Consider the following 13,485-nt stretch of genomic DNA (forward strand, 5'->3'; position numbering starts at 1 on the left):
GTTGTGCTGATTGTGTTTAAAAATTGTATGGGGGTTTAGAAAACCTTCACTCTTGTATATTCGTATTTGTATTTTTCACAGTTAGATAAAGAATTATCGTTTCCATGTGAAGGATTGCTTTCCCACAGTAGGTTTACCTGTCGAGACTTAAATCCATCAAATCTGTAAGAGAGTCATGGGGATGAAAGCTGTCTTTTCCCCGCCTTTTATCTCATGAAACTGCCATTTATTTCCATAACCTTGTTAGAAGTATTATCAGCAATAATGTATGATATTCTATCAATTTTAAAGGCGAAAAGCAAGTGCAAACTCAACCCAAACACTGGGTCATAGATCCTTCTCACCTTGAGTACTTGTAGGGTGCTATCCACAAAGTATAAGCAGCCGAAGAGCCCTCCTTTTGAGAGTCTGCAAATGGAGAGAGTATCCAACCGTCGCTGCCCCCAAATCAATGAAAGATGTGGTGGAATCTCTGCTGTTGCTTCAGATTTGAATGTTTGTATTTGTTTTTTGTTTTTTTTTTTGCGAAGGTGAGCAGCGAAAAACGAAAATTTGGAAGAGCAGAGCCCACGAAACTTCTAGCAGACACACAGACAGACGGACAGCTGAGAGACCTTAGAGGTCTGCAAAATAAAGAAAACGGTTAAAGATAACTGCGTTTTATTTGTGTATTTGTGTATGCATGTGTCTGTGCGTCAGTGTGTGTCAGTGTGTGGGTCTGCTTGGGCATGACCGCATGCAAAACAAAGTCAGGTACGAAATCTGGCGATATATTGTACACACATAAATGTATATAGATTGTACATTTGGCTGTCAATGGCAAATGCCTGGCATATCGTTATTAATTTATCTTCGCTGTGCGCTGCTTGTGCTGTGTGTGTTTACCTTTGGGTTTTTGGATTTTTGGATTCTTTTTTTTTTTTGGGGTCTTAATCTGCCCCTCCAGCCACATTGTGCCAGAGACCCAAAGAAAAAAACAACACCCAGATACCCAGAGACCCACTCTGCGATACAAAAAAGCAACAACAACAAAAACAAAACACTTGCACTTAACATTGAATTTCCGTGTAGTAGTAGTAGTTGTTGGCATTATTTCGGATCGCCCTTCTTATCGGGGTAGAGAGTCGAACTATCAGCAAGGCAACGGGCAATGGCAACGGCAACGGCAACGGCAACGCTGATAACGAGCCAAAAACAAACAGAGAAACGTTGCGGAATGGGGCAAAAGAACATGGATTCTCCCAGGGTTCTATTCCACCCTGAGAACCAATCATAAATGAAACCCAAAAAATGAGTCACCAAATTTGGCAACAAAATTTATTTAGTTTTTTGGGGTGTCGTGGCAGCCCATCCATGCAGATCGCTGGCTGTTCCCATGACAGCATTTGATTCAAATTCAAAATACAAAAAAAATGCTTTGTTTCATTAGAATATGGAGTCATTTACATACATCTTTAGGTGCGCTCTACAGGGGTTTTCTTTGGTTATATTTGAAATTTGCCAATGCAAAAATGGTTCCCACCAAGGATCTTTACCAAAAAGAATCTTTAAAGTATTAACATATCGACAGATCTATCAAAAACTATCGCACTGATTCACATTTCATGTGGAAATTCCTTTTTTATATTTAGAAAAGTTCTGGCAAAAGTTATGCTACCTTTTGGAACACCCTCTTTAAAGATATAAAAATAGAAACAAATACGCAACCAGATAAGGCACTGCCATGTTCGGAAATGCCAACATAGTTTGCTGATACCACGCACCCAACGCCAGTAGTCCACACAGTCGGAGAGAAGAGAGGACTTGCAGGCAATATTGGAGCAAAAATGCCATCAAGGATCGCCTCGAAGGACACCCCAAGGCATATATGTATGTATAAGATGTGAGCGGATGAAGAAATACATCTTTGGGAATCCTTTCATAAGAATAAAGAAAATATATGCGTTATCCAATCAGATCTCGTCGGATGAGGGGATAAAGCTCCCTTCCGTATGGCAAATAAAACCATTAAAACCCAATGCCAATTCAGATAATATTCCATTGATTACTGTGATAATAAATCCACTATGCAGCGGTTATTCCATTTCATTTCATTCCACCGTGTTTCAGTTGTTCGCACAATATTTCGGCCGCCAGTGTGTCGATTAGCCCACAGGTAGAAGGAATGCAAAAGGGGTTGCAAAAACCAGAAAGACAGACTTGTCAGCCTGCAGCTGCCCCGCCACCAGCAGCACCAGCAGAGGCAGCGGCAGCGGCAGTAAGAGGTGAGGGCAAGGACAAGGCGACAAAGATTGAGTTGGAAACGGAGACGGAGACGGGGCACAGGGACAAAGGTGACTCAACGTTGAGTCAACAACGGGCGGAAGGGGCCCCCATTTTTGGCCTAAGGAAATAATTAAGGCAACACTCACCCCTCCATGTCCTGGTCGACGACGGGCAATCGCTTCAGCTCCGACATGTCCAGCTCCAGGCGCAGATTGGAGACCTCGCAGAGCAGGCAATCCCGCTCGACGGTCAGCTCTTTGACCCTGGCATGCAGCGCATGGTTCTCCCGCAGCAGATCCTCCACGCTGTACTGCATCTGGGGCTGCTGGACCGCTCCTCCATCCATGAACATCATGGAGCTGGCCATCAGCAGGGACTGTGTGGTCTGGTGCAGCAGCAGATGCTGCTGCTGCTGATCGGGTGGCGGCCCCAGATCTGAATCTGCAGCGGATTGGATGCCTCTGCGCTGCGGCGACACAGCCAGCGACAGAGACAGGGCCGTGTGCTCGGCCTCCGACATTTCCATTTCTTGTACTTCGCTTTTATTTCACTGATATTCTTTGCTGTTTTACTATTACTGCGACTGCGGGGACCGGACTGCACTCTGCGGCCAGAACATGGTCGCGCGCCACGCCACGCCACGCACACGCACTCGCGACAAGAAGCTGCAGGGGGGAGCTGCAGAGTAGAGGAGAGCCCCCTTGAAATCCGAAATGCAAAACGAGAGCACAAGAACACAAAGGCGACGACTCTGACTTTTGTTTTACTAATTTTGTGGATGGGGGTGGGGACGCTGGTTAATGCACTACACACTTGCAGCAAAAAAAATTCGTTTCGCGAGCAACAAATGGCTTTAATACACGCGCGAAGCACGTCGTCGTTCAAAATTTTCGAAAAAAGTTTTGTTTACTGTTTCCAGTGTGACTGCGGCCTTATCTTTGACATATACCGCCCGGCCCACCGAAATATAACAAAATATACCGTCTCATTTTAAAAATATACCGTAAATATACTGACGAGTTAAATTCTATAATACATATTCCTCGATTTTGATATTCCGTGGAATATTACTAGCTATATCGATCTATCAATCCTGCCCACATAGTTTTGACCAATAAATGAACATATTTTCTAATTCACTGGTTTATTTTAAACACTTGCTTTTATTGCATTTTGCGTAAAAAAAGATTATAGCGAAAATGGTCAAACAAAAAAACGAAAGAGGATAGTCGTTCCTATTGTTCAATTTTGGTATTCTGTCGAATATTACTAGCTATATAGAACATTTAGCCATGCCCACATAATTTTATCCGATTAATGAATCAATTTTTTACCTAACTGGTTTATTCTTAATACTTGATTTTATTGGATCTTGTCTAAAAAAAGGTTTTAGCGAAATAAGTCAAACAAAAAAACGAAAAAGGATAGTCGTTCATATTGCTCAATTTAGAGATTCCGTTGAATAATTCTAGCTATGTAACTAAAACCTTTAGTTCTGCCCACATAATTTTAAGCCATTGATTAATACATTTTCTACAAGATAGGCTAGTTTTTAGTCCTTGCTTTTATTGTATTTTGACTAAAAGAAGGTTTAAGAAAAATAGTTCAACAAAAAAAAAGTCGCAGTGTTGCTGCTATTCGAAGACATTCTGCGTGTTAGCCGTAGTAGAGGCTTTTGTATACCCTATTTCGTAAATGTTATATGAATATAAAACGTAATTAATAAAGACCTTTTCTCAAATTGATATGTTTTAGACATATTCTTGTATATTATAAGTATCTTGTATATACATATATGTGTATATGTGATGTCTATTCTTGGTCTCTGTAAGAAGACGATAAACTGCAAAATATCGTTGTAATAGCTTTTGTTTTTTCACTGGAGCCTGGGATGACAAACATTATCTCCATTTCCCCAGGGTATGCAGATTGATGAGACTAGAATAAGTCTCATTGTCACAAAGATAATTGTTCCGATGAAAAATCCCACCACAAGAAGTGGATATCTGGCAAAAGCTCGCTGCCACATATAAATTGTCATTCGTCTGTCACTTGACAATAGCTAAACTGTATGGAAAAAGGTGTAAGGTTCGCCCACCTCCGCCAGAGAGCGCACAGTGCAAGAGGATAGTTTCGAAGGCCAGACGTTGGGGACTTGCACTCTTTTTCGCTGAAACCTTTTTTAAACACAATACCATAAAAAGGATTAATTAAAAGTAGTCAATCTTGTAGAAAATTGATTCATTAATCGGATAAAATTATGTGGGCTTGGCTGTGAGATTTATCTAGTAGCAAGTAATTTTCCACGGAATATCAAAATCGTGGAATACGTATAGTAGAACTTGAATTTTTAAGTATATTTACGGTATATTTTTAAATGAGACGGTATTTTTTGGTATATCTTCGAGGGTAGACCAACCAGCTGTTTTGGCGGCAACGACTTTGTTTTGTGCAAAAAAAAAAAACCATGTTGTTTGAGTAAAAACGCAGGAACACCCAAATATTACCAATGATGCAGGAGGGCGCCATGTACGAGGCGCTCAGGAAGCACTTTGGGCACTCTAAGTTCAAGTCGGAGCTGCAGGAGAAGGCCATCAAGTGTGCCGTGAAAAGTGAGTAGCAGAGAATTAATCCGATCCGAGGACTGCATCATTAATTCGGCCATAATCCCTAAATAGAGAAGCAGGATGTGTATGTATCGATGCCCACGGGTTCGGGAAAGTCCCTGTGCTTCCAGTTGCCCGGACTCATGTGCGAGAACCAGCTAACGATTGTGTTCTCGCCTCTATTGGCCCTTATCAAGGATCAGATCGATCACCTGACAAAGCTGAAAGTGCCCGCCGATTCCCTCAACTCCAAGATGACCCTCAAGGAGAGGGACAGAGTCATCATGGATCTTCGTGCAGTCAAGACCAACCTCAAGTTCCTCTACATCACCCCCGAGCAGGCGGCCACCAAGTTCTTCCAGGAACTGCTGCAAACCCTCCACAAGCACAAGAAGCTGGCCTACTTTGCCGTAGACGAGGCGCACTGTGTCAGCCAGTGGGGCCACGACTTCCGACCCGACTACCTCAAGCTGGGCGAGCTGCGGTCCAAGTACCCGGAAATCGTCTGGCTGGCCCTCACGGCCACCGCCTCCAGGGAGGTACGCGAGGATATATACAAGCAGCTGCGGCTGCACCAGCCCGTGGCCCAATTCAGCACTCCCAGCTTTCGGAAGAATCTCTTCTACGACATCGTCTACAAGAACTCCATCGAGGACGACTTCCAGCACCTGGCCGACTTTGCCCAGCACTGTCTGGGCGATGCCAAGGAGTTCAAAGCCATGCCCAAGCCACAGCGCGGGTGCGGCATCATCTACTGTCGCACCCGAGAGAATGTGGAGCGTGTGGCTGTGGGTGTGTCCAAGCGGGGCATCGGCGCCGTGGCTTATCATGCCGGCCTGAAGACCGCTGAGCGTACGGGCGTGCAGGAGGCGTGGATGCGGGGCGACCAGCCTATCATCTGCGCCACCAACAGCTTTGGCATGGGCGTGGACAAGGCCAGTGTTCGTTTCGTGATCCATTGGGACGTTCCGCAGAATGTGGCCGCCTACTACCAGGAGTCCGGGCGAGCTGGACGTGATGGTCTGCAGTCGTATTGCCGGCTCTACTATGGCCGGGAGGATGTGCGCAGCATTCGATTTCTGCTCCAAAACGATATCCATCGAGCTCGTGGTCGAGGCGACAAGGAACTGCTCACGGAAAGGGCCCTGAAACAGTTCGAGAAGATCTCGGAATTCTGCGAGCACACGAGCTGCAGGCACAAACTCTTTGCCGACTTCTTTGGGGATCCTGCACCGCCCTGCAACGGACAGTGTGATGTCTGCAAGCGGCCGAAGAACGCGGAGAAGGCCCTGGAGATGTTCCACCGCCTATGCATGGATGACGCTTTCAAGTCGCACATATCCCTGCAGGACTGCGCGGATTTATATGAAGGTGAGCCGGCCATTTCCCGAGCAACTTTTCCTAATTTGTCTCCCCCTGTCCTTCGCTAGGTGGCCGAGCGGGTGTCAAGCGTGCAGCCCAGGAGTATGCCGCCGGTGAGTCCGGCTCTGATGACGATTCCGGCCAGAGCCACTCGTCAATGGCGAAGCGGGCCAAGAAGGAAGCCGCGGACTTCATTCAGCAGCAGTTCAAGCTGCGCAAACAAATCAGCGCCGCCCGCCAGCTGGAACAGGAAAAGTCTACCCAAATTTCTCGCGTGCATCAAGCCGAGGCCACGGAGAAGAAGATCGCTGGCCTCCAGCACACCCAAAGGGAGCAGTATCTCACGGCCATCATAGAGGCCCTCAAGGCGAATGTGCAGAAGTGTCAAGAGGACGAGGAACAGCAGCCCCGTAGCGCCCTTCGGTACAACGACTATGAGGCCATAGCCGTGGAGATGGAGTACGAGGTGTTCCGGCAGCAGAGGGTGGCGAACATGTATCGGCATGCTTTGGTTAAGCAGGTTGGCGTCCAGGTCTTACTATTCCAATTGGAACTCCATAATAGCTGTTTATTCACCCACAGATATCCGTCATTAAGCAGCTGACTGGGAAGACCAAACTGATGCCCCTGCTGGCCGACTATGTGCCGAAGCCTCAGACTAGTGCAAAGGGTGCCTGGACGGGCGGCAGCGTGGCCTACTTTGAGCGGAAACTGAAAGAGCTGGAGGAGCAAAAGCCGCAGAGCCTCAAGGAAACACCCAAAGCTCTGAAGGAGAGGAAAGGCTTCAAGCAGGAGAACAGAACGCAGACCTCCATTGCAAGCTACTTCAAGAAGGAGGTAAAGGAGGAACCACTTGCAGAGGAGGAAGGTGCAGAGGATCCACTTCAGAAGCCTCTCACTGTAAAACAAGAACCAGGTACGGAAGAAGAAAAAGAGAAGAGTTCAGACGACAGTTCAGAGGAAACAGTGGATCAGGATCAGGAGCAAGAGAGCCCCGCCGAGTCTGGTGCCGAACCAAAGAGCATCGTTGGTGATAGAGAGCTTAAACTGATGGCCAATGGGGATGGCACCTTCGATACCCATCGCAAAAAACGCGTCTCCCATCAGCAGGTAAAAGAGAGAAAGCCACCCAATAGCGGACCCACGTCTCTGTCTCTGTTTGCTTCGAAGAATGAAAGGGAACAAGCTTTGACTGCCTTCAAGACGGCTCGCCAAATTCTTGAAGAGAAGCTGGAGAAATTGGAAAGCAAAAATGATGTTCTCGGCTTTACGACAGCCAAACAACTGCATGAGAAAAAACGTCAAAAAGAAGCAAAGGAAATTATATCGAAGAGTAGGGGGAGGCCAGAGATACCGACATCAGAGGGAAAAGACAAGATGGAATCCGAAGCAGAAATAAAAGTGGAAAAGAGTTGCAAAAGCGAAAGCCAAGAACTAAATAAAGAGCCAGCAACTAGGAAAAAGGAGTCAAAGGAAGCCACATCCCAGCGAAGAGGGCCAAAGGAGATAACCTCCGCGAGGGGAGACAAGGAGAGAGAGGAGTCGACTCAACCAGAGAGAAAAGACGGAGACCATAAGCCGACGGTGAAGGTTAAGCAGCAGAAGAACGATGTCAGCAAGAATGTTGTGAACTGGCTCAATCCCTACTACAAGCGCAAAATAGCCACCAAGGAGCTGTTCAAAGCCCTGGCCAGACTCATCACTAGCCGCATCTGCGATGGCAGTTTAGGTGAGATCTCAATCTTAATAGACACCTCCACAAACAAACTATAATAAAGCATATACTTTTTCTTCCCCAGATGATGGAGATGCCTGCAAATGCTACATCAAAGAGACCTTTCATGGCCTGGAGATGATCAGCAATGATCAGGACATTGAGAAATACTTCACCGAGTCCAAATGACTTCCCATCTCGGGAACCAAATGAACTAATCGCATCGGAAAGATTGCTAAGAACCGGAGTTAAAAAACCATTTTTTTTTTTTTTTGTGTCGTTAATGTTTCAAGTTGTATGTATATAACAATTAATTTGATCAGTAAAATATTAAGAGGAGTGAGATATTTTCAATTTTAAATTGCACTGCGCAGATCTTCTACATGCTGTCTGCAATCTCCAGATAGAATTTCAAAAATTGTAACTACAGTTTGTTGGAACAAATATTCCCTCATAAAAAAATTTATTTGTGTGGGCTCTTATATGTTAAGTGGATTAGAGAAAAACGTTGGTGAAGGCTTACAAAAAAAAAAAAAAAAAAAAACAGGCTGCAGGCGATGCTTAAACAATCTTTCAACTTCCTTGGACTTCTTTTTGTACATTTTCTTTTCGATGATGGCAATTCTTCTGATGTTTTGTTTTCTGTTTACAGATTTCGTGGGTTACAATTTGCTGGGAAGCAGGTCATGTGATGGGGCTTACGACTATGATGGAGCTCTAAATATAACAGTCCACGCAAGGCGTCGCTGTCTCTGTCCCTGTCATTCCAGATCGCCATGGACGCCGAAGCGGATGGTGAGCAGTATGTCTAGTAGATAGACCAGGGAAGTGACCAGAGCAATGGAGGCGGAGGCCATCACCAGGTCCAGACGATGCATGTTCGGGTGCCAGTAGTTGCGATCCTTGGTGGTCGACCAGTCCCGGAAGAGTAGAGCCGTCACGGCCACATACAGACAGAATGCCACCAGAGACCACAACGTTGCCGTGCGCCAGGGTGTCCTAGACATGAAGATAGTTATAGTACTTGCGCGCTTTACGGCAATCCTTAATCACTCACAGATCACCGACCAGAGCCATGATCAGGTAGATCGCCGTGTAGATGGTCAGGGCTCCAAAGGTCACATAGCAGAGGGCAATCACACGGGGCGTGATGAACACTCGCAGGTGGGAGTTGGTGGCCGGCTCGTCGATCAGACCAAGGCAGCATATTAACAGGCACTGTGAGAATATTCAACTCGTAGTTAGTGTTCACAAATAGTACTAGTAATTTATATTTTTAAAATGAGAATCCATTCATTTCAGCGCACTCTTAAATTGTATTAAAATTGGATCTTAATGGCTGTTAATCGAAAAAAGTACATACTCGTATGTTTCACTTACCAGCTCCACCACTTTGATGCATATGAGAGTGTAGGTGGCCTTTTTGTTGCCACTCGTGGTGGCAAAGGAGTTATCATCCGCCGGCGACATTTCCACGCGTGAGATTTCTACAGGCAGTAAGTCAATTAATTAATGAAAGAAGATTTAATTAAGTAAATGAAAATTGAAGTTTTTCACATCTAAAATTTGCTCAGTTCAGAGAAACACTTGGATACAGTACTCGAACGGCGGATATACTGGCATGTTTATGTACCTATCGATCGTAAGTAACTCATTTCTCGATCTCGTTTTGAACGCTCGCGACCTATAGAGGAAACGGGCTCTTCAGTTCGTTTTATGCTTTATTTTAATGGGGTTTTGTGACCATACTTGGCGCCCGTCTTTGGGTTACTTGTTATTGGATTCTAAGTATTGGGGTGGATGCTCGGTGGAGCGTGCAAAACGGTAAACGGAATCTAGTGCCGTTCGTGAATTTGTGTCAATTGGTGGTCGAAGGTCTCCCTCCCACATGAAACTCATCCGCATCCACATCGGAATGAGTTGGAGCCCAAATTGATTAAGGGCAGTTAGATACAGATAGACGGATGGATGGATTCCTCAGTGATGTCATCTGTTTGGGTGTGTGTGGGATTTTGGGTGGGGTTTGATTTTGATATGCCTCTGGGGTGCTCAGATGCATACCAAATGTCGAGCTAAGATCGCGAGCAACCTACGTGAGGTTCGCGTGAAAAGCTTATAAATATTTAAAGATAGCTATAGCTGGGTCGTTCTCTTGTGACACTCAATCTATAATTCCATTACATAACTAATTAATTAATGACCAACAAGGGAACCACAACAAGGCACACGATTGTCACCATCATTGAACACCTTTCCTATTCTATATGCTTTGATATACATATGCACATATGTATAGCCCCGCCTGGCGGGATTTGTCGAAACATGTTCAGAGCCAACAACTGGCTCTCTCCATGGTTCAGCCGTCAGTGCGTACACCCATTGATTGGAGCTAATTGCATCACAAAAAGAACAAAACACAAAATTCCAAAAAGAGCTAAAGGCACGTTCGCGGAGGGGGATGGATTGAAGAGGGGATAGGGGTATGTTGTGCTAGTTAACCCCGCGATGTGTAACCCCATAAACAACAATTAAACTTCAGGCGCGGAAGGGGCAGGAAGGGGCAGGAAGCCCACACAAATGAACTCCAACTAAAACTGAATCTTGTGAAGGGTCGCGTCACTCATAACTTTCTCGGCGAATGGGGGAGGTTCTCGAGATAACAAACATTTCAGTGTCTAGGTTCTGCTTGAAAGATAGGTGGGAAAGATATAGGCACTATGGCTACATTATTTAATATACCTGATTCAAAAAGTGTGTTGAATTAGCCTCCACAGTGTAGCGTAGCAGTGAGGGCCAAGAAAAGGTAATTGGTATAGGGGATGAGTCTCGGTACTGGTGAAACTCTAGACTTTATATATTTACGGTATAACTAAACACTTAAAAATGGGCATGCATATGCCCATAACACGAGTAGCTCTAAAGCAAATTCCCAGCCAAAAACTCGAATGATTACTTCCAACAAATGTTTGGTCCTCGACTGACTCTCTAGCGGTGGAATGCCTCCAGGTAACTGTTTTGCGTGCTCTGCGTTGGCAACGAATGTTCCGCGTTCTTGGCCCCTCACGAAAAACAAAAAACAAAAAAACAAGTTTCGTTAGACGAAGAAAGCCCGAAAAGATGAAGCCAAACAAAACACGCAACAAGCCACGAAGCAGCGGAGGGAGGAAAAAATGTAAACAAAACGGCCAAGCCAAACTGGTTTCAAGAGAGAGAGAGAGAGAGAGAGAAGTGCGAAGAGAGAACTTGGCTAAGAGACGGTAAAGTCGTGAAGAGATGTAGCCACACCTGTATTGCGCCTGCGTGCCCTCGGAAAGAGCACCACATTTGGGCCTGCAGTGTGAATTAACCTCGTTTCGCTTTCAGGCCAGGCTCTGCAGGGACTTTCTCAAAGTTCTCTGCTCTTGGCCAGGCAGCCCTATAACTGGTCTGTCTTTGGGTCAATGACTTCTTCGACTTCTTCATTCTTCGTTTTGTTTTGGTTCTGTCGTTTCTTTAGTCGCATGCAACGAGGAGACTACGTATGCGGAGCGACTATAAGTTAATTTTGTTTTTAATTAAGCCCCATTTCCAGTTTCCTGCCCACAGTGGAGACTGGCGAGGAGAACACTATCATCTCCAACTTGGGCGATTGAAAAATGCAACACTACGAAACGTGTTTTTCAAAGCCGCCTTCTCCTCATGCGTGGCCTCCCCCTCACTTGCATTGATATGCACAACTGGCAAACTGGTTACGGAACAGAGACAGACAGCCAGAAATGCATATATGTGCATAGTATGCATGCATGTATGCATGCATTTACGTATGTGTGTACATGTCTGCTTGGAGAAGGCGCCTACTGTACTTGCGAGCGCCGTAGGAGAGACTCCGACTCCCCCTAGCGAAGGAAATTGCGATTTTCTTTGCATTTTTGCATTTGTTTTCCATTTACTTGTCGTAGTTTTGTTGACCTCATTCAGACCCACACCCCCCAGTGTAGAGGGTACTGTTTCAGACTCTAACATGCAACTTTTGAGGGATTGGGCTTTGGGGTAGTTGGTGTTAGGGGTTGCCTAGCAGCCCGAACGGGGGTTGTTGGCGAATTCAATGCCAAAGCTATTGGGTAAGGCTTGTAGGGATTTCCAGGTGCTGTGTTCAGGGCTGTGTCTGTGACGTGTCTGCCCGTGAAGGTCAGTGTCCAATAGCTCTATTGATACATCAGCGAAATATTTCGGGTTCAATAGGCTCCCAAGGGGCGGGTGGGAGAGTTATAATTGAGTGTGAATTAGGGCACCCTTTTATTTTACTCAAAGAGTTTGAATATACATATCTATTATTATTGGTTGCGATTTAAATAACCAAATTTCGAAAAAGTCATATAGAATTCTCCTCTTTATATTCTAGTCAGAGTCTAATTTTTCTAGTCAGCCCTACATTGAGAAACGTCTGATTGAATAGAAACCAATACAAATAAACTCGAAATCTCCGTACCGAATAAATGTGAATTCAAAAATGGTTCGAGCTTTTCTGAAAAATTTAAAAAAAAAATAACAAAATTTAAACAAAAACCACAATAATTAACAACAATTTGGATTCTTTTTGAAGCGTAGTAATCTATTGAGCACGACCATTCGTCAACAAACAAACAAATCATCCGAAGGGAGGGGCTGAGGCTGGGACTGGGACTGCGACTGGGACTGAGACAACCAACCGTGAGAACAGTGGGTGAGTCACAATTAACAGAAAATCTAATTCATGTTAGCCAGTGCTGCCTATTGCCAGTGTATGTTTGAAGTGTATATTGTGAAAAATTAGCATGTCTAACAATAACAGCAGAGAAGATAGCATTCTTGTGGCTGTACCCATGGTTGTGTTGTTTACTGTACAATTAGCTCTGGGTGGGGCTCAGCGATCCAGCCAGCATGCAGCACAGACTCCGAACAGCGACTCTCAGAAATCTTTGGAGGGGAGAGCCAGAGACTGACACAGAAGCTGAAACTTCAGTTTATAGTTATTGTTTTTTTTTTGTTGGTTAATGCATTTCCAACAGTTTCAATATTAGTTATTGTTGGGCAAATAAAAAACTGGTTTTTTGTTGTGTTTTTTTGGGTTACGTTAATACATTGGGTTATTACATTTTTCAAAATATCGTTGCGCTTGCGAGAGGTGCAGAACTCTGGTTAGCTTTGGGTTATTTCTCACTCTAATTACACAGAAACACACACAGATTAAACTATTTTCAAAACGCGCCCAATCAAATGTATGGTTCAATCGGAAATGTAGTTTTCGAACACTCAGCAAATCGACCGCCAGCGTCAACGTCAAAACTCGGTTTGCGCCAGAAAAGTAGAGTCGAAACCCAAACACCACGACGTTGTACGTTACAAAGCCCCCGCCCAGACGGGCCCCAAGTTGGCTCTCATGGCCATATGACATTAGACTTTGCTAACTGACTAGCTGCAAAAACAGAGATAGCCTTATGGGAAAAGCATGCACTGGGAGCGAGAAATATACGTACTTGCGACAGTTTGGTTCAATTTTGAACTCAAAAAAAACCGAAA

General features: G+C 45.0%; 3 protein-coding genes and 1 long non-coding RNA gene across 6 annotated transcripts in view; 2 read left to right on the forward strand and 2 right to left on the reverse strand.

Annotated features, from left to right (window-relative positions):
• LOC108152078 (IQ motif and SEC7 domain-containing protein 2) overlaps window positions 1-3,175 on the reverse strand; it is a 41,193-nt gene extending 38,018 nt beyond the window's left edge. Inside the window, exon 1 of the mRNA XM_017281111.2 lies at window positions 2,412-3,175. Within this exon, the coding sequence (XP_017136600.1) occupies window positions 2,412-2,791 (380 nt within the window). The 5' untranslated portion in view covers window positions 2,792-3,175. The remainder of the gene's footprint in view (window positions 1-2,411) is intronic.
• A 1,492-nt stretch (window positions 3,176-4,667) lies between these two features.
• LOC108152544 (ATP-dependent DNA helicase Q5) lies at window positions 4,668-8,290 on the forward strand. The gene is made up of 5 exons (XM_017281955.2): window positions 4,668-4,877; window positions 4,944-6,242; window positions 6,302-6,753; window positions 6,816-7,962; window positions 8,033-8,290. The coding sequence occupies exons 1-5, from the start codon at window positions 4,775-4,777 to the stop codon at window positions 8,134-8,136; spliced, it is 3,105 nt and encodes a 1,034-aa protein (XP_017137444.1). The 5' UTR covers window positions 4,668-4,774; the 3' UTR covers window positions 8,137-8,290.
• Window positions 8,291-8,393: 103 nt separating this feature from the next.
• Window positions 8,394-13,264, reverse strand: LOC108152545. 3 transcript variants are annotated; one of them, XM_017281956.2, is made up of 5 exons: window positions 13,150-13,261; window positions 9,581-9,631; window positions 9,328-9,434; window positions 9,005-9,165; window positions 8,394-8,946 (listed from the first exon to the last, which is right to left on the reverse strand). In XM_017281956.2, the coding sequence occupies exons 2-5, from the start codon at window positions 9,600-9,602 to the stop codon at window positions 8,709-8,711; spliced, it is 528 nt and encodes a 175-aa protein (XP_017137445.1). In that variant the 5' UTR covers window positions 9,603-9,631; window positions 13,150-13,261; the 3' UTR covers window positions 8,394-8,708. The 3 variants fall into 3 exon arrangements, with proteins under 3 accessions (XP_017137445.1, XP_017137446.1, XP_017137447.1); XM_017281957.2 differs by lacking the exon at window positions 9,581-9,631 and having other exon boundaries at window positions 13,060-13,264; XM_017281958.2 differs by lacking the exons at window positions 9,581-9,631; window positions 13,150-13,261 and adding an exon at window positions 10,687-10,951.
• On the forward strand, window positions 12,375-13,183 carry LOC117186276. The gene is made up of 2 exons (XR_004471384.1): window positions 12,375-12,649; window positions 12,707-13,183. It is a non-coding gene; the product is annotated as an uncharacterized LOC117186276 (long non-coding RNA).
• Window positions 13,265-13,485: the final 221 nt, after the last annotated feature.

Source organism: Drosophila miranda, chromosome XR (genome assembly GCF_003369915.1).
Source record: "Drosophila miranda strain MSH22 chromosome XR, D.miranda_PacBio2.1, whole genome shotgun sequence".
Taxonomy (NCBI): Eukaryota; Metazoa; Arthropoda; class Insecta; order Diptera; family Drosophilidae; genus Drosophila; species Drosophila miranda.

Coding starts and splice junctions, on each gene's coding strand:
- LOC108152545 (XM_017281956.2), bottom strand. CDS start 9,602: ATGAGTTACTTACGATCGATAG. Junction 9,166..9,327: donor GCATCAAAGTGGTGGAGCTG/GTAAGTGAAACA, acceptor ATATTCTCACAG/TGCCTGTTAATATGCTGCCT. Junction 8,947..9,004: donor ATGGCTCTGGTCGGTGATCT/GTGAGTGATTAA, acceptor CTTCATGTCTAG/GACACCCTGGCGCACGGCAA.
- LOC108152544 (XM_017281955.2), top strand. CDS start 4,775: ATGATGCAGGAGGGCGCCATGTACGAGGCGCTCAGGAAGCACTTTGGG. Junction 4,878..4,943: donor CATCAAGTGTGCCGTGAAAA/GTGAGTAGCAGA, acceptor ATCCCTAAATAG/AGAAGCAGGATGTGTATGTA. Junction 7,963..8,032: donor CATCTGCGATGGCAGTTTAG/GTGAGATCTCAA, acceptor TTTCTTCCCCAG/ATGATGGAGATGCCTGCAAA.